Consider the following 23,768-nt stretch of genomic DNA (forward strand, 5'->3'; position numbering starts at 1 on the left):
AACTGGTGGATGCAGATAAACACGGGTGGAAGCCTGTGAAGCAGCCCAAAAGGAGAATGAAGGCATTTATGGAAACTCGGCCAACCTGCACAATAGCAACAGGAACCTCTTACAGCAATGCTGCCATGTAATCTGAGGTTCCTCTTGCTAGAAGAAATGATTTTTAAAAACCAAACTCTTCAAGTTGGGAAGAACCTTAAATGTCAAGTTCTCTTTTCTCCTCCTGGACGACAAAAGCAAGTCAGCGTTCCTTTGAAAATCTGAGCATTGACTTTGGTCCTATCCCAAAGAGTTAATTTCAATTAGAAGTAGAATTAAAAAAAGATTCACTAAAATATCACCTCTTTTTTTTCCCCAGATGATTACTAGAATTTTATTAGCCAAGGGAAAGCAGCTGGAAGAGAAATAGCAAACAAAAAAAAATACATCTTAAGGATCCTTAAGTACATATTTATAATTTAAGTATCGTATTTTAAAAGGCCATAGTCCATCAGTTCATTAAATGCACCAACTTATGTAACAGGTCCATTTGTCAACTGAAGTAATGTCCACTGTCCGTTGGCTCAACAGACTGTCCTTTACATCCGACCTTGATCTCTGTGATAGTCATCAGAAAGGATGCTGTCGGTGGTTTGAGGTCAACATCTGAGAGGTAAACACAGCTCTGGAGGCAGGTGTTTCCACCTGCCCGAGTCCTCTTCCACCGACATCCATGCCAGCAACAAGCAGCCAAGAGCTAAGAAGGCAAAGGCTCAGGAACAGCCCACACCATGTCAGTCTTTGAGGGGAATGCACCGCAGTCCAGCTGGAGGTGGGCTCTGGAGCATCGCTTCTGGCAGACAGCCTATCAGCCAGCACTGATGGGCCCTCTAGGACTTCCCACAACGCCCGAGGGCTGTGAGTCAGAAAGTGCTTTCAAGCAGGCAGTGGCACCCACAGCCGGTGGGACACACCTCCTGGGTCCGAAACCACTCCATCATGTGGCTGGTATGCCCCCCGTGTCCACAGGCCAGGCAGAAGTTGGATGACCCTCGCACAGCCACGTGGCAGATGGCACACTGGAACGTGAAGCCTTTGCAGATGGCACACTGCGTGCCCCGGACCTCACTCCGGCAGTGGCTGCAGTACACGCCAAACTCTGGAGAAGGGTGGAGGTGGCCAAAAAAGAGACACGGTGAGTTTAGCTCTGCACACGAGAACTGGGCATTGTGAGCAATAAGATGTATTCATTTGGCGGGCTCTGTAGGATCTTATTAAGCCACTGCTGTTCAGTTTTTTTACATGGCAGAACCCCTGATGGCCTCTCTTATTTCCCTTCCCTAAGGAAATAGAAGCCTTTCACTGGGGCTCCTTTCATCTCAACACCCACAGATATTCGTATCTCCCTCTTCTTTCACCCCTTACAGTAGAGGAAGGGTCCTGGGTTCTTCCTTCTATCAGAACCAGCTCTTCTGCTTCAAAACAACAGGCAGTCATAAAAATGGACCAATAGATAGACACTACGTACACAGTAATTAAGGGAAATATCTCATGGTAGTTCCCAGTTGAGGTAAATCCTGAGATAAACCGGTTTGAAAATCTTGATTAAAAATAGCTATGTTTTCCTAAGCATAACTTAAAAAAAAATTTTATTGTAGTTGTTTTACATGTTGTTAGTTTCAGGTGTACAGCAAAGTGATTCAGTTACACATATATCCATACTTTTCCTGACTTTTCTCAGATGGGTTATCAGAATATTGAGTAGAGTTCCCTGTGCCATACAGTAGGTCATATTTGTTATCTACCTTATATATAGTAGTGTGTGTATATTAATCTCAAGCTCCTGATTTATCCCTCATCCCCATGCTTCCCCTTTGATAACCATAAGTTTGTTTCAATAACTGTAAGTTTGTTTCTGCTTGGTAAATAAGTTCATTTGCATCATTTTTAAAAAATCATGTTCTACATATGAGTGATCTTATATGACATTTGTCTTTCTCTTGTCTGACTTACTTCATTTAGTATGATAATCTCTAGGTCCATGCATGATGATACAAAGGTATTATTTCATTCTTTTTATGGCTGAGTAATATTCCCGTGCACACACACACACACACACACACACACACACACACACACAACCCATCTTCTTTACCCATTCATCTGTCGATGGACACTTAGGTTGCTTCCATGTCCTGGTTACTGTAAACAGCACTGCTAAGAACGCTGGGGTGTTTGTATCTTTTCAAATTAGGATTTTCTCCAGATATATGCCCAGGAATGGGACTGTTGAATCATATACTAGTTCTATTTTTAGTCTTTTAAGAAACCTCCATATTGTTCCCCACAGCAGCTGCATCAATTTACTTTCTCACCAGCCGTGTAAGAGGGTTCCCTTTTCTCTACACCCTCTCCAACATTTATCATTTTCATGATGGCCGTTCTGACTGATGCGAGGTGATACCTCATTGTGGTTTTGATTTGCATTTCTCTAATAATCAGCAATGTTGAGCATCTTTTCATGTGCTTTCTGGCAAATCTGTATGTCTCCTTTGGAGAAGTATCTATTCAGATCCTCTGTCCATTATTTGATTGGGTTATTAGTTTTTAAAATATTGAGCTACAGGAACTCTTTGTAGATTTTGGAGGTTAATCCTTTGTTGGTTGCTTTGTCTGCAAATATTTTCTCCCATTCTGTGGGCTACTTTTTCATTTTATTTACAGTTTCCTGCGCTGTACAAAAGCTTTTAAGTTTAATTAGGTCCTATTTGCTTATTTTTGTTTTCATTACTCTAGGATGTGGATCCAAAAAGATATTGCTACAGTCTATGTCCAGAGTGTTATGCCTATGTTTTCCTCTAAAGACTTTTATGGCATCCAGTCTCACATTTAGGTTAAAATCCACTTGAGTTTATTTTTGTGTATGCTGTTACAGAATGTTTTAACTTCGTTCTTTTACAGGTAGCTGTCCAGTTTACCCAGCACTACTTATTGAAGAGGCTGTCTTTTCTCCACTGTATATTCTTGCCTTCTTTGCCGTAGATTAATTGGCCATGGGCACATGGGTTTATTGCTGAGTTTTCTAATCTATTACATTGATCTATATTTCTATTTTTGCACCAGAATAAAATACCTAGGAATAAACCTACCCAAGAAGACAAAAGACCTGTTCTCTGAAAACTATAAGACACTCATGAAAGAAATCAAAGATCACACAGATGGAAAGATAGAGCGTATTCTTGGATTGGAAGAATCAATATTGTCAAAATGACAATACTACCCAAGGCAATCTACACTTTCAATGCAATCCCGATCAAATTACCAATGACATTTTTCACAGAACTAGAACAAAAAATTGTTTAATTTATATGCAAACACAAAAGACCCTAAATAGCCAAAGCAATCCTGAGAAAGAAAAAACAGAACTGGAGGGATCAGACACCCTGATTTGTAATCAAAGGAGTATGGATTAGAGACTTCCTGAACCACTTGAACCCCAAACCAGACTTTAAAGTCCTTCGTCCAGCCCAAGGAACCCAGCACAACCTTTCGAACAGGAGATGTCAAAAGGTCTAGCTGATTGATGGGCTGGCACATCAGCCACACATCCCTGTGATTTATTTATTTACCTGAAAACTAACTTAAAAGACAAATTGCAGGAGGCCATCACTGATCTTTCCCTGATATACCTGCATGCCTGTAGATGCTCTGAAAAATATTATAGATGACCCAAACAGCATTTTGTGTCTGTACTTCTTTATGTACATGTACCAAGATAATCCATATTAAAATAATCCTTTTATTCAACATTTAAATCTATGTATTATTTTGGTTTGCCTTTATTTAACTGAAACTATATTCACACAACTTAAAGAATCAAATTATTCTATACATTGTATTATCAAAACCAGCATTCCCTTCCACTCCCACACCCATCACTCCCTAGAGGAAATTCTTCCAACCCATGTAACTATTTCTTCGGTTTTTATCTCCCTATCTCTACACATGTTTATAAAATTATTTCTTTTTAAAAAAATTTATTTATTTTCAATTGAAGGATAATTGCTTTACAATATTGTGTTGGTTTCTGCCATACATCAACAGGAATCAGCCACAGGTATACATATGTCCCTTCCCCAGTTATTTCTTAATTGTCATATTTAAGCACTGTCTATTGACCTTCCCCCAGTGGAAGTTCTTTCACTCCCCAATTTCCCCAACCAGACTCACGGACACCTTGTTCCTCTTCTTCCCCACGCAGCTCTATTATGATTTGGTTGGATGAATATTGCTTTTACATTATTCCTCTAGGCAAGTATTCATCAAGCCAAGCCACATACCATGATGACTCCCTTTCTTTCCTGCACATCTTGGTTTTCCTAGAGTTAGTCTTGTTTTTTCATTTGCTTATTGACAATTTATCTGCAAACACTGGAGTCTTTTAGAAATACACTGACTACGGAAATACGCTAGGTGTTTTCCTCAGGGACAGCACTCTGAAGCTCCAGCCTGGACTGGCGCGTCTCCAGGTCTGTCAGGCACATCTCCCTTCATCACTGTCCTGACACCCTGGTTTCCTGGCTTCGCACCTATTCCTCCGCCTTAGACAGGCTGAAGGTTTGCTCTGACCCTTAAAGGGCGAGCTGGGTACAGAACTCTAGGTTAGGTGCTAAGGGATTCTACGAGGATCGTTTTTCGAGCCCAGGGAAGGCACTGCTGCAGTTGTTGTGCAGCCCCAGGATCTTCAGCGGCTTCACTGCTCCCAAGAAGTGTGATGCTATTCGTATCCCTATCCTTTGCAGGCGACTCATCTTCTCTCTCTGGAAACTTCTAGGATCTTCTCTAGATCCCCGGGTCCTTCTTCATTCATATACTAGCTACGTAGCAGCCCCTTTATCGGGAAATATGTCCACCTTTTCTAGACAGTGAACTTCCAGTTTTCTGCTGAGGGAGGGGAAGGGTGAAAACTGCTGTGCAAAATAGGAGTGGAGATCTGGGGACCCTATAAAGGCCATCATACAAGGCTCCTATTTCTGACCTCACCTTCCTGCTACTTGCAGAAGTTCTGGGTACTTGAATTCCTGAAACATCTGGGGGTTCTGCCATGTGTGTTGGGCTTCCCTGGTGGCTCAGACGGTAGGGAACCTGCCGGCAATGCAGGAGACCTGAATTTGATCCTTAGGTCAGGAAGATCCCCTGGAGAAGGAAATGGCAACCTATTCCAGTATTCTTGCCTGGAGAATTCCATGGACAGAGGAGCCTGACAAGCTACAGTCCATGGGATTAGTTACATGGGGTTATTGATGTGTGTTTCTGTTTTTCTGCCTGCCAGTTCAGCATTCAGCTCCCTCTCTGTAAAATCAGCTACCACTAACTATCTGTAACCCAGGTCCCAAATTTTATTGCCAATATTACTTTTCCTTGCACAGCTGTGTCTTTTCATAAAAGCTCTATGTAGACACTTCAGCAGGGTCTGGGGGCCAAAGGAAATCAAACTGTGTTCAGTCTATTCTTTATATCTCTCTTTTGTATCACTCTTTAGAAAATATCTCTTAACTTCTTTCATATCATAGTCTTGCTTTTCCTCAAAACACACTGGTATCTCATTCAAAGTCTGTTTCTGGTTCTTTCTCCAAGACTCAAGCTCCAACTACTGGTTTCTCTCAAGGCCCAGAATCAGTGGGCTCTCTTATTTGAGAGCCCATTCCACCCCACAGTTCCCAGGTAAATGCACTCAGTGCTCACAGCATGAATACCATCAACGTGCTAAATATTCCCACATTCCTAGTTTTAGCCCTAAACTCTCCTTTAAGTTCCAGACTCATATCCAACTGTCTACATGATTTCTACAGTTTGAACTTCACCATTTCCTACTATTTCAAACTGAGTTTTCAATTTTCTTCCAATCTTTTCTAATCTTAGAATATGGCATCGCCACTTCCAGTTCAAGCTGGAAACTTGGGATCATTTAAGCTTTGTCTCTTCCTCAAGCCCACATCCAACTTGTTAGTAAGACATACTGATATTGAGTCTACCCCTGAAATGCATTTTTACTTCATCCATCTCTCTCCACCTCCACTGATAACACCTGAGACCAGGCCGTCCTTCTTGCTCTGACCACCTGAACAGTCTTCAAATGCCCTGTCCGCCTCTACTTCCGCCCTCCTCCCATCCTTTCTTCCTATAATAGCCAAAGAAACCCTCTTGCAGTGGAAACTGGAGCTTACCACTTCTTCCAGCTGTCCGCTGCTGGGTGGAGCTATGCTCCCTCCCTGTTAGTCTGGCCTCACTTCTCCTTTTTTTTGGCCGCACCACACAGCTTGCAAGATTTTAGTTCCCTGACCAGGGATTGAACCCAGACCCACAACAGTGAAAGCAGAGTCCTGACCATGGGACTGTTAGAGAGTCGTATCACTTACTTCTTAATGTCCTTTGAAACTCATCACTGGGCTTATAATATAGTCCAAGTTCTTTACCATGACTTTCAAGCCCCTGACTCTCCTGTGGTCGTTTCACAGCACTCTCCTCACTCACTGTGCTCCAGCACACTGGTCTTCCTTCGCTTGTTCAAAATAACAGCTATTTCCACTGTGGGGCTGCTCCTGGGTGGGGTGCCCTTCGCGAGACTCTCCTGCTGCACAGGCGGCTCCGTCCTGTCCTGCAGACCTCGGCTCCTCAGAGAGCCTTCCCAAGGCAGCTCAAAATGTCTGCTAAAATTCTCCCTCCCTGCTCCCCTGACCCAACACCCTTTTTGCTTGCTCATAAATACTGATCACAGCTTGTAATTATTTTTCTCCCTTACTGGCCTAGGAGTTGCCACAAAGGACAAGTGTGCTAGCACCGCGACTGAGAGGAGTCTGATACACGTTAGCTGAATAACTGAATAAATGTCCCTACTGCCAATCTACATCTGAGGATTGGACAACTTCTTCCTTTACAGTGAAAATGTAATTGTCTCATGAAACGCCAGGGTTTTCAATAACTTAAAATAGACTCAAAGTACTTCAGAAATTTCCACTTATAAATGAGACACTGGAACTTCCAAGGATTATGTTATGGACATGTTAAATGACAGAACCTTTCAGAGAGTGATGAGAACAGAAAGAATTTCATATCTACCAATGCCTTTGTGAGGATCAGGAGGACAGGAGACAAACTTCAGCACTTCAGCTCGTTTCTCCCTCAGACCCCAACGGTAGAGGATTTCTCCATAGCATTTCTTAAAGTCATCGAATTGCTGGGTATTAGCGGGGTCCAGAAGCCTGGATCAAATTCAGAACACCTCTGTCAGTTCCTTTACGAGAAACAAGTTCGATGCCAAATGGCACTTAATATTCCTCTCTTAGGGTTTCCCTGGTGGCTCAGACGGTAAAGAATCCGCCTGCAGTGCGGGAGACCTGGGTTCGATCCCTGGGTTGGGATTATTCCCTGGAGAAGGGCATGGCAACCCACTCCAGTATTCTTGCCTTCCTGGAAAATCCCCACGGACAGAGCAGTCTGGTGGGCTACAGTCCGCGGGGTCGCAGAGCGTCGGGCACGACTGAGTGACTAAGCACAGCATAGACCTTTCCTAAAAGCAAGAGTCCCGGTGTGGGAAGAGTCTAAGCATCACAGAGCTACAGCTCCTGGCTGGGAAGGTCATTACCTTTTATTTTTATCATGCTGATCACGCTCTCGCTCACGAGGATCACTATAGGTCAGACTCCCAAAGCGGATTTCTTCTGGTGAGGACTCTCCCCAAGGTGAAGATATGTGTTCTGTTTCTCTTCCCACTGAAGAAAATCAAATGGGAAGGGAAGATGGAAATCAGAGAAGGCATGGGAAATAACCTGAAAACTCTCATGACGCACATGTGTCCCACTTACTTCCTGGAAGGAAAATAAGCTAAGCTGAAGATTCTCAGAAGTCCTAGAACTAAACAGAACGCTTTCCTATCCTTACCTTTCTGTCTAGGTATTTACTATTAACGTTAACTTGATAATTAGGCACACACACAATGATTAAGCAAATTATAAGAGTGATATAGATTATTAGGCAGGCATTACTTATTTTAAAAAACTCTTTAAATGGCATGAGAAAATGCTCATGAGAAAATAAAAAATAGAACATAAAATCACAAATATAGAAAGATCTGCCCCCCTCCCCCGCCCCCCCAACACACACACACACACACACACACATACAGACTGGAAGGAAATGTCCTGGAATGTTAACAGATCTTATTTATTTCTAGGTGGGGAAATCAACCATTAGTATTTTCTCCACCAACATCTGTTTTCTTCACTGGGCAAACAGTACTGTAATCAACAAAATTAAAATCATTTTTAAAAAGAAATTTTAAAAATCCAGAAAACACATATACATCTACTGGTTAAATAGACCTTTACGTCCAGGTGGGACTGGGCTCAGCGTCACTTCTCCATCCTGAAGGAGGTTCGTGGATAGGGCGGTAACAGGAAGTGGCAGGCGATGGGGAAGGGGCTTATGCAGCACAAAGGATAAGGGTTGGGGCTGGCGATGGACGATAGGAAGGCCCACTGCCAGTTTCTCAAGGTCATAGGATGGGAAGTAACCAAGCAAGGCAGAGAGACAGCAGAAAACAGCATGCTCAGACACAAAAGCCCATGTCTCAGCCCTTGCTGACTGTGGTATCTCCACCATACTCAATTTAAAGGTCAATGAGGGGCCTTCCCTGGCAGTCCAGGGGTTAGACTTGGCACTTTCACTGCTAGGGCCTGGGTTCAATCCCTGGTTGGGAGACTGAGACCCTGTAAGGTGCACAGTACAGCCAAAAATTAAAAAGTAAATAAATACATAAAGGCAATGAGAAACAAGGGAAAACATGAAGAATATTCATCAGCTAAAGATCACATATTAAATCACACACCACATTGAAAGTATAAAACCTCAGCATGGGCTAAGGCAGTTCCGTACTGACCTATGTTCCAGCCACCAGTGTTGAACCCCGGGTCGGACAAGCTCGAGCAGGATCCTGAGGATGTAAAGCTGGGCTGCAATGAAAGCGGGAGCAGCGTGAGAGCGCTGCTTCCCAAAACGGCTCACCTTTGCAAAAAGCCAGATTCAGACCAGGAAACCCCCAGCTTACGTAGCGACTGTGGGACACCACAAGGTTAGCTGAGCGGCTGGGAAAAGGTCCGAAAGGGTTTGGTATCCCCTGCGGTCGAGACTGGGCTTCGAACACGCTGCAGAGCATGGCCAACGTCTGCACGTCCCGGAGCCGGCAGTAATGAGCCAGTCTGGAGAGAAAGGGGCACAACAGAAGTCGTAAGAAGGCACGGGGGAATGATGCCTGTCGCAACTGCGGCAGGTTGTTCCCATCGGGGAAGGAAGGGAGAGCTGTTTTAAAAACTAACTTTATTGAAGTGTAGCTGATTTACGACATTGTGTTAATTTCTACTATACTGAAAAGTGCTTCAGTTATACATACATATACATTCTTTTTCATATGCTTTTCCATTATAGTTTATATAAATGGATAAACAACAAGGTCCTTACTGTATAGCACGGTGAACTATATTCAGTATCCTATGATAAACCATAAAAGAAGAGAGAATTCTTGATTCTGCCTCAAAAGCCCCATCAGGAACAAGAGTTTTCTACAGATTCAGCAGCTTGATCGACTTGTTTTGGAATAACACATATCAGAGTATCACACATGACCTAGATAACCCATCTGAAAGCACCTGGTAGGCATCCAGGCCTGGGCTCAGACTTGAATGAAGTTTCTCCAAGAATCAGGGAGACTCAATGCACATCTGAGTGAGGCCTCCCCAACTCCAAGGAGGCATCACACTGCTCTCTGGGGGTTTCCTAGTCTTCCATTCATATAACATAAGGCTACATGAAAGTGCTCAGAGAACTGGGGAGCAGGTCAGACTCCAGAGGTGGCATTATGAGTCTGAGCTATTAAATAAGAACAACAGGGAACAATTTAATTACCTCTTAGGTCCTCACTTCCCCTTTGCTCCTTTCAGGACCCAGAAGGTAAGACAGAGATCCCAGGAACTTGGCCTTTGCAATGGAATAGTACTGATACTTTCCTAACAAGCAAAGTCTAATAGTTTTAAGGTGTTTTCACACTTTCTCATGAGCCTCCTAGGAAGTGGGTAGAAAAACATCATTATCCTGTGTTACCACGAGGCACCTGAAGAGTGAGCAAGCATCCCAGATCTCGCCTCAAGTAGGTAAAGCGAACCTCCACCTGAAGGAAGGAGCGCTTCTCCATCTCTCTTCAGGACCTGGGCCTCCCTGTCGTGGAGGCTCCAGTGATTTTTCCTGGCTGTAAATAATTTTGCACGTTGTATTTCCTGTTAGTCATACGTTAGTGCAATAAATCAAACTCAGTATTTTCATAAACTGTCTAGTAAGGTGAACACATCGAGGCCTTTGGAAAACACAAAGCCGACAAGCAGTTCTCTAACCTGCTCTCAGGGGTGAGGTTCTGCAGCACCTCGACAAACTTTCTACCTCAGGAGCTCTGTGTTCAGACAGATACAACTTCTGGGACAAAGCATGACTCTCTCAAGGATATCTGAGTCTAAAATCCTCGTTATAAATGACAAATATTGTATAGTTCCTCCTGTTCTAAGAAATCAGTTCTGCACAGAAGTTACTGCAACTTTAAAAGGAAAGGTCTCGCTTCCTCTTCTCATGCCTCAGGGCTTTGTACTTTAGACCGTAACACTGAGAACGTTTACAGACCTAAAAGGGACACCATTCATTTTCCTCACTTTTAGCTCTCAAAACCTACAGGGACTCCAGCAGTTGTCGCCCAAATGGATGTCGAGCCCAGGGTGTTTCCAAATCTGGGTCAGACTTCGGGCCAAGGCAAAGATCCGTAGCTACTGCGGCCAGCGACCAAACCTGGACAGATCAAAGAGAAACAGCCACACTCAGACTGGGGCGCAGAGGGCCAGGAACCAGGAAAGAACCGCCCCCCTACCACCACCTCCATACACAGCCTAAAGCCTCGCTACTCTGGGGGCGGCCAAAGCTGGGAGCTTATTGAAATGCAGAGTTTGAGGCTATGCTCCAGACCTACTGAATCAGAATTTGCATTTCTGCAAGATTCTCAGGGGACTTGTATCCCCATTCGAAAAAGCTAGCCTTAAAAACTTTTATGAAGCAGACTTCAGAGAAAGACACTATACGGTAACTTCCATGGGTTGCCTGTTTAACCAATGACTCGTGTCTTTTTCTGCTGCTTCATTAGTGAATTGGCAGGGGAAAAAAAAATGCATTCAATATCACACTGAAGATCTGTCCTTTCTCCAAATAATGAAAAACTTTTCATTATGAAAGTTTCAGTATACTCTCTGAAGCTACAGAAAAATAGGCCAAGACCCAGCTTTCTTTTTGTTGACATCAAATGTGAGGAATATCTCCAAATTTGAAATCTCACAGGGCTTGGACTCATCAAGCAGAAACTAAAATCCATAAGGTGTCTATTAAATCTAAGCTTTAGCACACCCTAAATACAAATACATTACACCATCAACAGAGCCCCCATCCCCTCCATGCCTATAAAAATGGAATATATTTTTGGAAAAATTTTCTTAGTATTATATGCCCACTAACTGGAAAACACTATTAGACTCTGATAGAAACTTGAAAGGAAAAAGATACAGACTTTCAATCAGGAGTTTAAAACAGAAGAAAAAAAAATAAGCAAATAAAAACACTGAAAAACAGGAACAGAAACACATCAGATATGTAAAAAAAAAAAAAATCAACTAAATTGTGTGGCTCCAATAACACCCATGAGTACTGGTTCAAATGAAAAGCATTCATTTTTACGATCAATGGCCCAGCTGGATGGTTGCTGGAAGAAGTTCAGAGGTTTCTGGAATAAGAAAGGACTTTTACTATTCTGGCTGACAACTTGGGCCCATTATTTCCTCATTTATAATACATGTTTCCTAAGTGCCTTCAACGGATATAGTGGATACTCAGGGTTATTTCTGCAAATCTTTCTTGCAAAGCAGGTGACACACCATCTTCAACACGTGAATAAAGAATGAAAAAAGCTCTCCAAGCATCAGCACCGATGTCGTTCCCAGCCCATGAAGCAAGACCACACCACAGTGATGACTGAAACTGCAAGAGCAGCAGCAGTCATTTGCCGCTTATTGGACATTTGCATCTATGAGGTGCAGGTATGGAAACTGTACATGAATTACCTTATTGAGTTCTCATAAGGACCTCAGAAGCAGAAGTATTGTTCCTATTTTACAGTTGAGGAAATGAAGTTCAAAATGATTAGGCAGCTGCCTAGGATCACGCAACATGAAAGGGAAAGAGCCCAGATGTGAATCCAGGTGTGTCTGAGCCCCGGGAAAGAGTCTTTTCACTTCACTCCCCTTGGACTAGCCTGACCTTCCAAATCAACTCTGCCATAAAAGTACTGAAAATTTAAAAGAAAAAGAGAAAAAAAAACAAAACACTGTAGGAAGTAATTTCTCCTCAGAGAATGTCTTTCTAGAATGTAGACCAATCGTCTCATCAACCCTATGAGGTAATTATTCTTGTGGGTCTCATTTTACAAATACACACAGTGGCTTAGAGAATCTGAAATACTTTGCCCAGGGTTACACCCCGAGGGAGCAGAGCTGGGCTGACACTTCCTGTTAGAAATTCCCCGCTAGTTCCAGTACTTTGTTTTGCCTTCTCAATGTTTGTAGAATTTTAGGTGGCTCAGTTCTTAAAGAAAAACATTAAATTCATGACTGTAAGTTTTACTTAAAAGGGTCTGAAGCAGAGACTTGATGGTGTTTAGTAGGAGATAAGGAAATCTTAAGAGATTTTTCAATCAGATAAAAATCAAGGGAAAGGGTCTTCCATGGCAGTTTGGTGGTTAAGACTCTGCCTTTCAATGCAGGGGGTGCTGATTCCATCCTGGTTGTGGAGCTAAGACCCCACATGCCTTGGGGCCAAAAAGCAAAACATAAAACAGAAACAATATTGTAACAAATCCAATGAAGATTTTAAAAATGGTCCACATTGAAAAAAAAAGTACTGAAAGGAAAAAAAAACTTAAAAAAAAAATCAAGGGAAGGCCTTAGTCCTGGGTCATTTGGAAGGCTATAAGGGAAAAACTAAGCAGAGAGGACAACAGCTGGCAGTGTCCACTGCTCAATCTAGTCTGCACACTGGAGAATAAAGGGTGGAACAGAACGCGAACTAGTGGCTGGAAAGGGCTGGATGGAGGAGTGAGCCTTCACAGCGTAATGGAAACGTTCCGAAACTGCTCGTGGTGATGACTGCGAAAAGCTGTGAACAGACTGAGGCCACTGAATGGTGCATCTTAAATGAGGGAGCTGCAGGGTCTCTAGACTACAGTCTCAATAAAACTATTTAAAAAAATAACGACACTGAGAATTCCCTTGCGGTCCAGCGGTTAGGACTCCGTACTTTCTGTGCTGAGGGCCTGGGTTCGATCCCTGGCGGGAAACTAAGATCACAAGTTGTGCAACGTGGCCAAAAAAAGAAAGGAAAACCAACAACAACAAAAAAGCCCACCAACATAGATGCAACATGCTTAATGCACTAATGTGTTCCTGCAGAAATGAAGCAAATTTAAAGTTTATAATATAACCTCATATTTTGGGACTGAACATATCTCCATCTTAAGGACTGCCTTTGTAAACCTTGTATGAAATGATGCACTTTTAAAAGTAAAAACGAAACAGAACTGAGGGTGCAAATGGCAAAGATTAAGATATCCAAATTTATTAACTATCACTATGCACTAAAAAAGAGTTGTTATAAAAATACTTAGTAAATGCTTTAAAACTTTCTCAACTAAGCACTAGTAAGAGAAATATCCAAGGAATTTAGAAAGTTGCAATAGCCCTAGAGTTTGGCAAAGAAAATGGGAAAAAATTTACAAAATAAGAGGCACACCTTAAAATGTCACTAAACCACAACCATAAAGTGAATAGAAACTGCTCCAAAAGAAAAATCCAGAATTCCAACAAAAGGGATGGGAAATACCTGGACAAGATCCTTCCTTCCAACAAGCAAGGCAGAAGCAGCATTCTTCTGACACGTTTCTTGAATATCATTCACATTCAGTCTGAAATTTAAAAGGAATTAAAAAGCCGCTTTCTAACTGACTTCTAAATCAACTATTGCCGGCTTAACAAATAAACTAAAAACTGTCTCTTTAGGTTGTCACTCAAAATGTTTTATTTGTATTGGCCTTAAGCTCCTTTTCTACATAATATGCAGTAAAAGCTTACCTTACCCAACATCACAGCTGATTTTACACTGAGAGTTCAGGCCTGGAGAAGGTGAAATCGCTCACCTCTCTGAAGTCAGGGAAAGAGGCCAGACTCAAAGACCAATTTGCCAGCCAGCTTTCCTGGGGAGTTCCCTAGGCTTAAGGGTTGAATAAAACTTGATTTAAATGTGTGTAATAACAACTGTAGTTTATAACACAAGGGGTAATGTGCTCTGTACAAACAACAAAAGAAATATTTTTTGTTATGCATTCAAGTTCTGGAAGAAGGGGAACCACAGCCAGCAGCCTCTGTGTGCTTGTCACTCACCTCCCACCTCCCTTCAACCAAAGTGGCTCTGCTATTAAATGTTTTACATACTGAGTGCAGGAGGCAGAATTCTAAGACTGTACCCAAGATTGCTGTCTGTGCCTTGTATAAAGCAGATCTCTCATCTCTTTAAATAGGGGTGAGACCAGTAAATACTGATGGGATATCACTCCCATAACTGTTAAAAGGGAGATTCTCCTGGATGGGCCTGACCTAAACAATCGAGACCTTAGAAGGAAGCTGAAGCATCAGTGAGACACTCTTGCTAGTCTCTGAGAAGATGAAATTCCCTGAATTCTTTGGCTGCAAGGAACTGAATTCTGCTAACAACCTCCATGGGTTTGGAAGAGGACCCTGAGCACTGGCTAAAACTGCCACCCGGCAACTTTGTGACTTTAGTCTGGGGAGATCAGAGAAAAGACCGAGGTAAGCCAAGCCCAGACTCCTGGCCCAGGGGAACTGTGAGATAATGCATGTTACTTAAATACTAGGTCTGTGGTAATTTTGCTATCCAGCAGAAGAAAGCTAATGCACTGGACTTCTCCTAAAACTGCTCTTGAAGAAAAGATTCCAATACCTCAAAAAATTAATAGGGAGCTCCCTGGCAGCCTAAGGTTAGGATTCTGGGCTTTCACTGCAGTGGCCTAGGTTCAATCCCTGGTCAGAGAACGGAGATCCCACAAGCCACAGAGCAGCCAAAAACTAAAACGAACAACTCTGATACTCATGTCTAAGTGAGCAGTACTGCACAGTTGAAATTCTGAACTTACATGTACAGTTCTCCCAATGACTTGTGAACTGGAAGAAGGCAAGCAATATCCTGAATGATCACTTTCCCAGCAGCCTTGATTGGTCGGTTGCCAGAGTCCGATCCTTCACGCTTACTTTTCCATCTCCTTGATTTCTGGGGGAGATGACAAGATATAACTAATGGGGACTTTGATGAATGGAAATCTACACTTGCAGAGCACATCATTGCTGGGTCATTGGCAATTTGCAGAAACTTTGCATTACATCATGCCCACAATTAAATGAATCAGCATCTGTAGGAAATAAAAAGGATGACAAAGGGCATTGAGCTCATGGTCCAAAATCCTAACAGTAAAATAAGCACCTACTGCAATGCTATATACATTCTGCAGGTGCTCAAAAATAAATACCTTGAAGCCAAAATTTAAAAAAGAAAGAAAGAACAGCAGGTAAATACATTAGTATAAGACCACAAAAATGTGGGAGAAGAGCAACTTTTAAGGTTGGGTGCAGTCCTAGGTTCAAAATTCTTGCTTTAAATTAATCAAAGTGTATTTTTTTTCCCCTTTTCAGATAGCTTTAATCAAGCTTGTTGAAATTTTAATTCAGACACAGTAATGTAGGATTTGCAAACCTGCGTCTATGGGAGGTAGACACAGAAACTTAGCGGTTCAAGGAGAACTGCCCTGTTTTTCCTAGCAGATCTGAGTTATTTCTAAAAGCGATCATTTAGAATGTCAAAAATACCTGAGCAGAGGGACCTGGGTAATGAACATGGAAGATCAGGAGCAATTATCCTATTTCCCCAGAGCCTTCCCTACAAAGGCCTGCAGAGAAGTCTGTGTGTGGGAAACGAGAGACGTCTTAGAGAATGAGAATTATGAGAGTGTAGCCCCATCTGGTATCTTCAAAATGACGACCAGCCAAGGGAACAATATTCTATTTTCTTTTATTTCCAGAAGTTAGAAAGGGGGTCAACTAAGTGATTCAACTCAGGAGGGAAGTGACATATTTATTAACGAAGGAGGCAAAAGGAGCTCATGAAAGGGCCTGGTTATATCACCAGGGCAAGGCTTACTGGTCTTATTGCCACATGACCCCACGCGTTTCTGTTTTGCGGTAAATGCAGGCTCTGGTCACTCTCTCTTCGCTCACTTGGTAACTTTGGCCTCAGGACAAGCTCTGGGGTTCCAATCTCACAAGTTTAATCAACAGACAATGAAAAGGTGAGAGTGCAAAGTGTCACCTGGAAAGGTGCAATTTAAAAATCTCTAATTTTTCTAAATGTCCAAAAACTCTCAGGCACGTAGGTTAGATAATTACTTAGATGACTCACAGATAAATTCCTTTTCCACCAGTGACTTTGATACAATCACTCTCCCATAAATCAGTCATGGTCTATGCTCAGGCATTTCTAACCACTGATGTCCCATCTAACCCCTAAAGTTGCCCAATGCATGTAATTTTCTACAGGATCAGTAAGTGGCATGGAACCGGCTAAATCTAGGAAACCTGGAGTCAGTGCATGACAGGTAAAAGCAGACGTTTGGCTGAAGTATCTGAACTCCTCACAGTACTTTGTAAACATATATGCTATCAGTTTGGATACATATATATAAACATATATGCTATCAGCCTCAAACCATTTGGTTTTGGAGCAGTGCAGTTATTAATGCTACGTATCCATGCACAAGTCACTATTCTGCAATACAAGAAGCTACAACGATTATTAGCAGGTAGCCCTTCAATTCTTTGCTGGCCCAGCTTGTTTTCTAAAGAATCCTGATGTGGGTGCAAATCAGGGGCGACTGTGCTAATGACCAAAGAGCTTGTCAGGATGGGCTGGAGCCAGGGAGCATTCACTGACTCGAGAGCATGCAGCCGCGAGTGCCCTGAGCACTAGGGCTGGTTTTCGGGAGGGATGCTCGATGTCCACCAACCCAGCAGTGACAGGACAAAACAACACGGTTAACTAGAACGGGTAGGGCGTAAGTCCACAAACTCACGTCACTGTGACTTTTATCCAGGTTTCTGGGAGTTTAAAAATCCCAAGAAATGACACACTCGCAAGATCCCACATAATCAGTTATCTCCAGTGAGATTTAGGGTACTGGATTTTAAGGAAGAAAAAAAACAAAAAATATTTACACTCAACAGTTTCATCTGGAGCCAAATAGGATCCATCTACTTGGGTCTTCTGGGTTGGTCGAAAGGCTTCTAACACTGCTTTCCAAGCACTGACTCTGGCTCCTTATTACAAAGAGCAAACAAGAAGCCCTTCAACAACTGAGAATTCCATGCCAGCTCCATTTAACTGAATAGTGGAAGTCAATGGAGGATTCATGAGGGATGGGGTCTGCAGCGTTCAGACCACACTGAAACAGCCACAATTTCTTGACTTTTTAAGCAAACCTAATGAAAGCATAAAAATAATTAAGGTCCATGTGCCCAGAGTGATTCATTTGCAAATAGACTAGTTCATGTAAGAATGTTTTCTTGGCAAAAAATCAATTTCAGAATGTCAAAATATTTGAGCAGAGGGACCTGAGTCATGGACATGGAAGACCACAAGCAACTGTCCTGTTTCCCCAGAGCCTTCCCTACAACGGACACACAGGACCTGGTACCTGGGAAATGAGAGAGTCCCGGACTTGACCAATGAGGACCTGAGCTTACTCAAGGCTGCACTCCTAGAGCTGAGATTTGAACACAGGTGTCAGGCTGCTAAGCCCATACTTGTTAACTACTTCTAAAACTATGATTTTAAAATGGGGGGAATTAAGTCCTAAGCTACCTGTTAATACATACAGTTTTGGTCCATATAAAAATAGATCCATTTCTGCATATAAGGAGATCAATAACTGATTCTAGTGAGGCCTGTTCAACATACCGTCTTCTAATTATGCACGAGTAAAGACACTTCTCTGCCACGCACTGGGTTGAGCTCTGCAGAGTCAGAGCAGTTTGCTAGAGACGGGCAGAGGCAAACTGCTCCTGAGGCTATCAGGCTTCACACACCGGGCTCAGACAAAGTTGCTGTGTTCCAGGCTGGGCTCACAAGCCTGTACCTCAAACTGTTTAATTTCCTTTTGGGATTTGTTAGGATTGGACACATCCAGAGAGAAGAAAACTCAGAGATGCTTCAGGGCTCTTCTCCCCTTTGCAGTCTTGGATAAAATAGGTAGAAACAGGTCTATGTGAGTCATCAATTAGTCTTTGATGAAAATGCAGAGACAGTGGTCTGGGCAACTTTCTGCAACTACCCATAACTGAATTACAGAAATCACAGTCTGTATTTCCTGGGACTTCCTTACCAATTTCTTGAGAGGCTTCCAGGTGCTTCTCTGTTTGATCTATACTAATGCACAGGGAATGCTTTACATAAGGTGCCTTTGAGCCTATAATAGAAGGAGAGTCCCCAACACAGGATCACCCTAATGACAGCTGCCACCGAGAATCAAACTGCAGAGACAATAAAGGGACAGCTCTTTTTGTTCATTTAATCCAGCAAAAATAACCAGAAAACATTATTGAAAAATCTTTGAAGGGGAGGTGTCACAAACTTTTTTTGTTTTAATTTTGGGTGGGGTTGATGGTTTTTAGATATGAGCTATCTCCCATCAAGGCTATGAGGCCACTCAGTAATCCTGTCTTGGGCCAGTTATTCTAGGGATTCAAATCCAACAAGGCTGCTTAAATGAAGATGCAGCAGATCTCAACTCAGGTGTCAGGGCCTAGGTCCCTGTTGCTCCCTACCAAGCATGGACAGTGTTTCAGGGTGTTCCCTCCAGCGCTTTGGCAACAAAAGTGGTTCATATCTTATCCACGCCTCCCCATGACTTCTTTGCCCTAGTATCTTGCTGGTGAGTTTAGGATAATCTATCTGGTCTGAGACCCCATCAGGTGATGGCAACCACGATACACTGGGATGAGGTGTGGCTGACCTTTCCAGGTGAGATAAGGGTACTGGGCTCCAAAGCCCCCTAAACCTCCTGCATTGCTCCAGTCCCACTCTGATGGGCTTAAATGTACTTTTCTGTGCAGTAAAATCGGTACCTCTGGGAGGCAAAGGACTCTACACTTCTCTTCGGTCATCTCAATGCCCCATCAATAGAAAACACCCCTTCCCCACAGATTTCATGAGCAGGAATCAAGGGAGGAGAGACAAAGCAAGACAGACAAGTTATCACACAATGAGACCGGGACGCTCCTCTGAACAGACCAAGAAGGTGTTCATGGAATTGGAGGAAAGAGGACAGCGAGGACTGGGGCGGGGAGAGGGGCGAGGGGGGAGGCACTGGTGCAGGGAGCACTGAATGACAACCAATAGCCAGCTTGCGACTGAGCCACCAGTGTTACTGCTACAATCGGAGGCAACATTGACGCCAGTAAATGGGTTAGATGTGAAACAGCCCAAGAATAAGCCGCCAACTGCTTCGCAGCAACCCCATCAACAGCGCATAATAATCAGCAGAGTGGGAAGTGAGTCAAAACGAATTCCTATTTAAATAGCGGGAGCAGGGACTCCTGGAAAATCAGTGGAAACACAGCAGTTGGGATAGTAGGACAGGCTCTCTGAGGAAAGGTGGCCAGAGAGGCGGCTCCACCTCCAAGGTACTGGGCAGGGTACTGGGCACTTGCTAATCAGGGTTCCTGATTTCAACTGGCTTTTATATGAAAAGGCTACAATCCCCCTATAAGGAAATTTACACAAAAGCCTCAAGACTGCTGCCCTGCACAGCCTGAGGTCACTATGGCACAACTGAAACATGAAGCGGGTGGGAGAGGAAGACAGAAGAGGAGAGAGTCAGCGAGAGAAAAGGAAAAGAAGACGTCCATTGCAGAAGTGCTACTGTCAATGCAAAATGCTGATGGCAAGGAAAAAAATTTGTTCCAGGAAATTCCTGAAGGATTAAAATCTAGCTTCAGCGTCACGTCAAGGAAGCAGGTGGGCACTTCCCTCTTTGAACTCGATAAGCAAGATGATAAAAACAGAGACAGAATGGCAGAAGCCTCTCACATCTTCCTCTGCTGCCCCGCCATGCCAAACGTGGGCTTTTGAAAGCTCTATGGAATTATACAAATACTCCAAGTGAAATCAGGCGAACTAAAGGCTCATCATCAGGGTTCTTTCCAAGAAATCTAGCATTTAGCTTTATTTTCAAAGAAGTCTATTCACAATCTTTAGTGATATCAGTATTCAACTATTTGAAACTGATAGAACCAGGAGCAGTCCCTGGGGCCTGACTCCTAAGAGTGAGTAATTGATTGTGCTGGTCCTAAAGACCAGCCAGCCTGTCATTTCAGGTTCCTCAAAGCCAGGCAGGTGGCATTTTATTCTTGGGCCTTTGGGCAGAGACAAGATTAGTGAAGAAGAGCATTTGACAGCGCACAGTACCGGGAAGTCGTTAATTGCTTGTATGGACCAACGTCGCCGGGCAGAGCGAGGAGACATCTGTGCGTGAAAACGTTACACCCAGGAGGAGGGAAGAAAAACACCGAGAAGATTAAAAGGGAAAAAATATAGAGTAAAATGAAAGCTTCCCACACATCTGATGGATTCAAAGGTACCATAATATGCTGCAAATTCCGGCTGGGAACAACTGAAAAACCTGAACCTTAGCACAGCAGTACTTGAAGCCTTCAACCACCCCCCAACCCGTCACACTCCACACACAGCTTCAATGTCATTGTCCTTTAGTCCGAAACATGTTTCAAGATATCAGGAGGCTGATGTCCACACACCTCTGACAGAGGAACTACAATGGAGACCTGTGGTTCTCCTAAAAGAATTAAGATCGTAAGAAACAGGTGGAGAACTCTGCTTCCCCTTCAAGAGCACATGTATGCGCGAGAAGATTCTCATTCCTAAACAGGAAGAAGTTCCTCAACAGACTCAACACTGAACTGGTTTTGGTGTGGCTGGGGCCCGCCGGGGAGACTGGAGTTTCAGTCTTGGGACTCCAGGACCATCCTCAGAGGGGTGCCACGAGGAAGCGAGAGCCTGTGGGAAAGGAAGGCTCTTGCTAACAACTCAAGCATCAGGGAGAAACTGGGAGCACACAACACTGTTTCAGGAAATCAGAAATTATTCTATTAACCAGGACCTCCTCAGTTGTTTACCTTAAAGCTATTTTAGTGACATCAACTGAAGCAAATGAAGGAGGCTGCAAATTTTTTTGAATGTTTACAGGGCAATGCCTAATGTTTACCTTAGGTTCTGGCCCTTCTGATTTACTCTAAGAATAAACAGTAATTCATCAGCTATTAATAGATGGTCCAGTTACCAAATGAAAGGTAGTATCTCTCTGTGCTTTCTAACTTCTTATGAAATTTAATGTGTCCTTTTTTTTAAACTTCTCTCACATTTAAAAAAATTTTAAGAGTGAACACTGGAATTCCATCTGGAGAACCTTTGGGTGATAAAACAAGAGGACCTAAGTAGGGAAGGTTAAAAACACACAAAAATAAGTGAAATGAATACTAGTCCCCAACAGCTTTAAGAGATTTTTTTTTCCTTCAGTCTCCAAAATACTCTATAATTCCTTCAATGCTTTACTTTAATGCAGTTATATTCCTTTCCTTTATTCTTACTCATTTAAAGCTCTTGGGTGTAGAGATCTAAACAAGAATAAAAGTATGTATGAGATAAAATTTGGGCTAAAAATGAAGACAAGCACAGAAAAGTTTAGTAAACTGGGATAATTTCCAGGACGAAAGTAATAAAAGCGATATGATTTGACATTTGAAACTAGACACTGAGAATCATAAAATACTCCTTGAGGGACAAAACCATTATTGTTCTCTGTGAGGACGATAAGATGGTCTATGCATGATACTGTGGCATATTTAATACCTTTAATTCCTCCCCTATGCCCCATGTAAATAGGATGGATGTGAACAAGCTTCAAAGGAGAATTTATGAATTTATTTCAGATTCATCACAAAACAACTGCCTGACCAGTTATTACTAACTGATTTTAACTTACTAAGTGGAACCGCATGAAACCTTTTCTTAAGGTCAAAAATGTTTAAATATCAGCAATTTCCTAATAATTACTATATGTCATCCACTAAAATGTGCCTTCCTCCCCCAGGGCTTCTAGAGGTCCTAGAATAGTCTATTTCTTGGCCTGTATGATTGTTAATTCACTGAAATATATACCAATGATTTGCAAACTTTTCTGTACATGTTATACATCAATACAATAGTTTCATATGAAATTATAATAAAACTATTTCTCCCTATTTTATTTGGCCACTGTCTGAAATATAATTCAGAGACCACTTACTATGTCATCCTAGAGGACTACAACGGCCCATTTTCTGGGGAGAAGTAGCACACTGGGAATCACCCCAATCTGAAATGTCCCAATCCAGATCCTGTCTGATAAGAGGTGATTAGTTATCTACGGGCCTTTATTCCCTCTTCATGATTACAGCTTTTGTCGTAAAAGAGGCCAGACCATCAAAAACATATATGTAGGCTTTACAAATGCTTCTGCATTAGGGGAGGCCCCTTCTTGGAACTGGAGTTATCTTGATGAAACACCTTTACATACTATCTCGGGTCGAAAGTGCTGGTCCATCTGTGCTGCCCAGTTGGAACCTAAGCATGAGTAGTGCATGGTGTGATTTGAAAGGGAATTCAGAACTGCCTTTTTGACCAAAAGATCTCCTCAACCTGGCTCTGACGCTAAAGAAAATTCCCACACTTATCCAATTGTGAGTTTGGCTATTACATCAATGATAAAATGCCTTAGTTTCAATCCATTTATTAAAGCATCTCACCAGTTACCTGCTAGCTTGGAGAAAAAGAAAAAAAATTTCTTTGAATGTAAAGCACCTGGGAAGATAAACGTGTTCTAAGGAGGTCCGTGAACAGTTGTGGGGGTTGGGTTGTGGGGGGAGAGTTGAGAACTCCATCAGTGATGCAAAGAAAGGGGACTATGGAGTTGGCCAGAAAGGCAACAAAAAATCATTTTCCCTATTCGACTGAAGGTTTTGCCCAATTCTAGTAATGTCTCAAGACATCAGTTCCTGCCACTCATTTGTCACATACAACCCTAAGACCTGACCAAGTCAGAGACAGTCAACTATCTTGCAAACCAAGAAGGTGAGACACTACATTGCAATTGAAGTGAAGATACCTCTAACACTTGCTGGAAATTGGGGTTTTATTTTAAATAATTCAAAAAACATAAATTTTAATTATAGTCAATCTATCATTTCTCAATTAGCAGGAGAGAACAACAAAGTATTACTAAGGACTGAGTTTGTGAGTAACTCAGTGGTAACCAATTAATACATCACGTCACCTAAAAGCTGGTTTAAGCCAGACTCAACCTGACAACACAAAAGTCCTCAGAATCATTCCCACGCTCTGCTAACATTCTCTGCACTCTCGTCACCAAAGGTTTCTGACAGCTTAATAGCTACTTTAGGGACAATGAGTTCCTTAAGAAGTCA

The 23,768-nt window shown here is 42.6% G+C and overlaps 1 protein-coding gene across 1 annotated transcript in view; it reads right to left on the reverse strand.

Moving 5' to 3' along the window:
- The window catches only part of WDR59 (WD repeat domain 59), an 83,525-nt gene continuing 60,101 nt past the window's right edge, over positions 345-23,768 (reverse strand). The window contains exons 20-28 of the mRNA XM_018063144.1: positions 20,698-20,754; positions 15,320-15,453; positions 13,993-14,074; positions 10,751-10,863; positions 9,086-9,236; positions 8,918-8,990; positions 7,625-7,751; positions 7,099-7,241; positions 345-1,138 (exon numbers count right to left, since the gene is read on the reverse strand). Coding sequence (XP_017918633.1) covers positions 903-1,138; positions 7,099-7,241; positions 7,625-7,751; positions 8,918-8,990; positions 9,086-9,236; positions 10,751-10,863; positions 13,993-14,074; positions 15,320-15,453; positions 20,698-20,754 — 1,116 coding nt within the window. The 3' untranslated portion in view covers positions 345-902. The remainder of the gene's footprint in view (positions 1,139-7,098; positions 7,242-7,624; positions 7,752-8,917; positions 8,991-9,085; positions 9,237-10,750; positions 10,864-13,992; positions 14,075-15,319; positions 15,454-20,697; positions 20,755-23,768) is intronic.

This window comes from Capra hircus, chromosome 18, assembly GCF_001704415.2.
Source record: "Capra hircus breed San Clemente chromosome 18, ASM170441v1, whole genome shotgun sequence".
NCBI lineage: Eukaryota > Metazoa > Chordata > Mammalia > Artiodactyla > Bovidae > Capra > Capra hircus.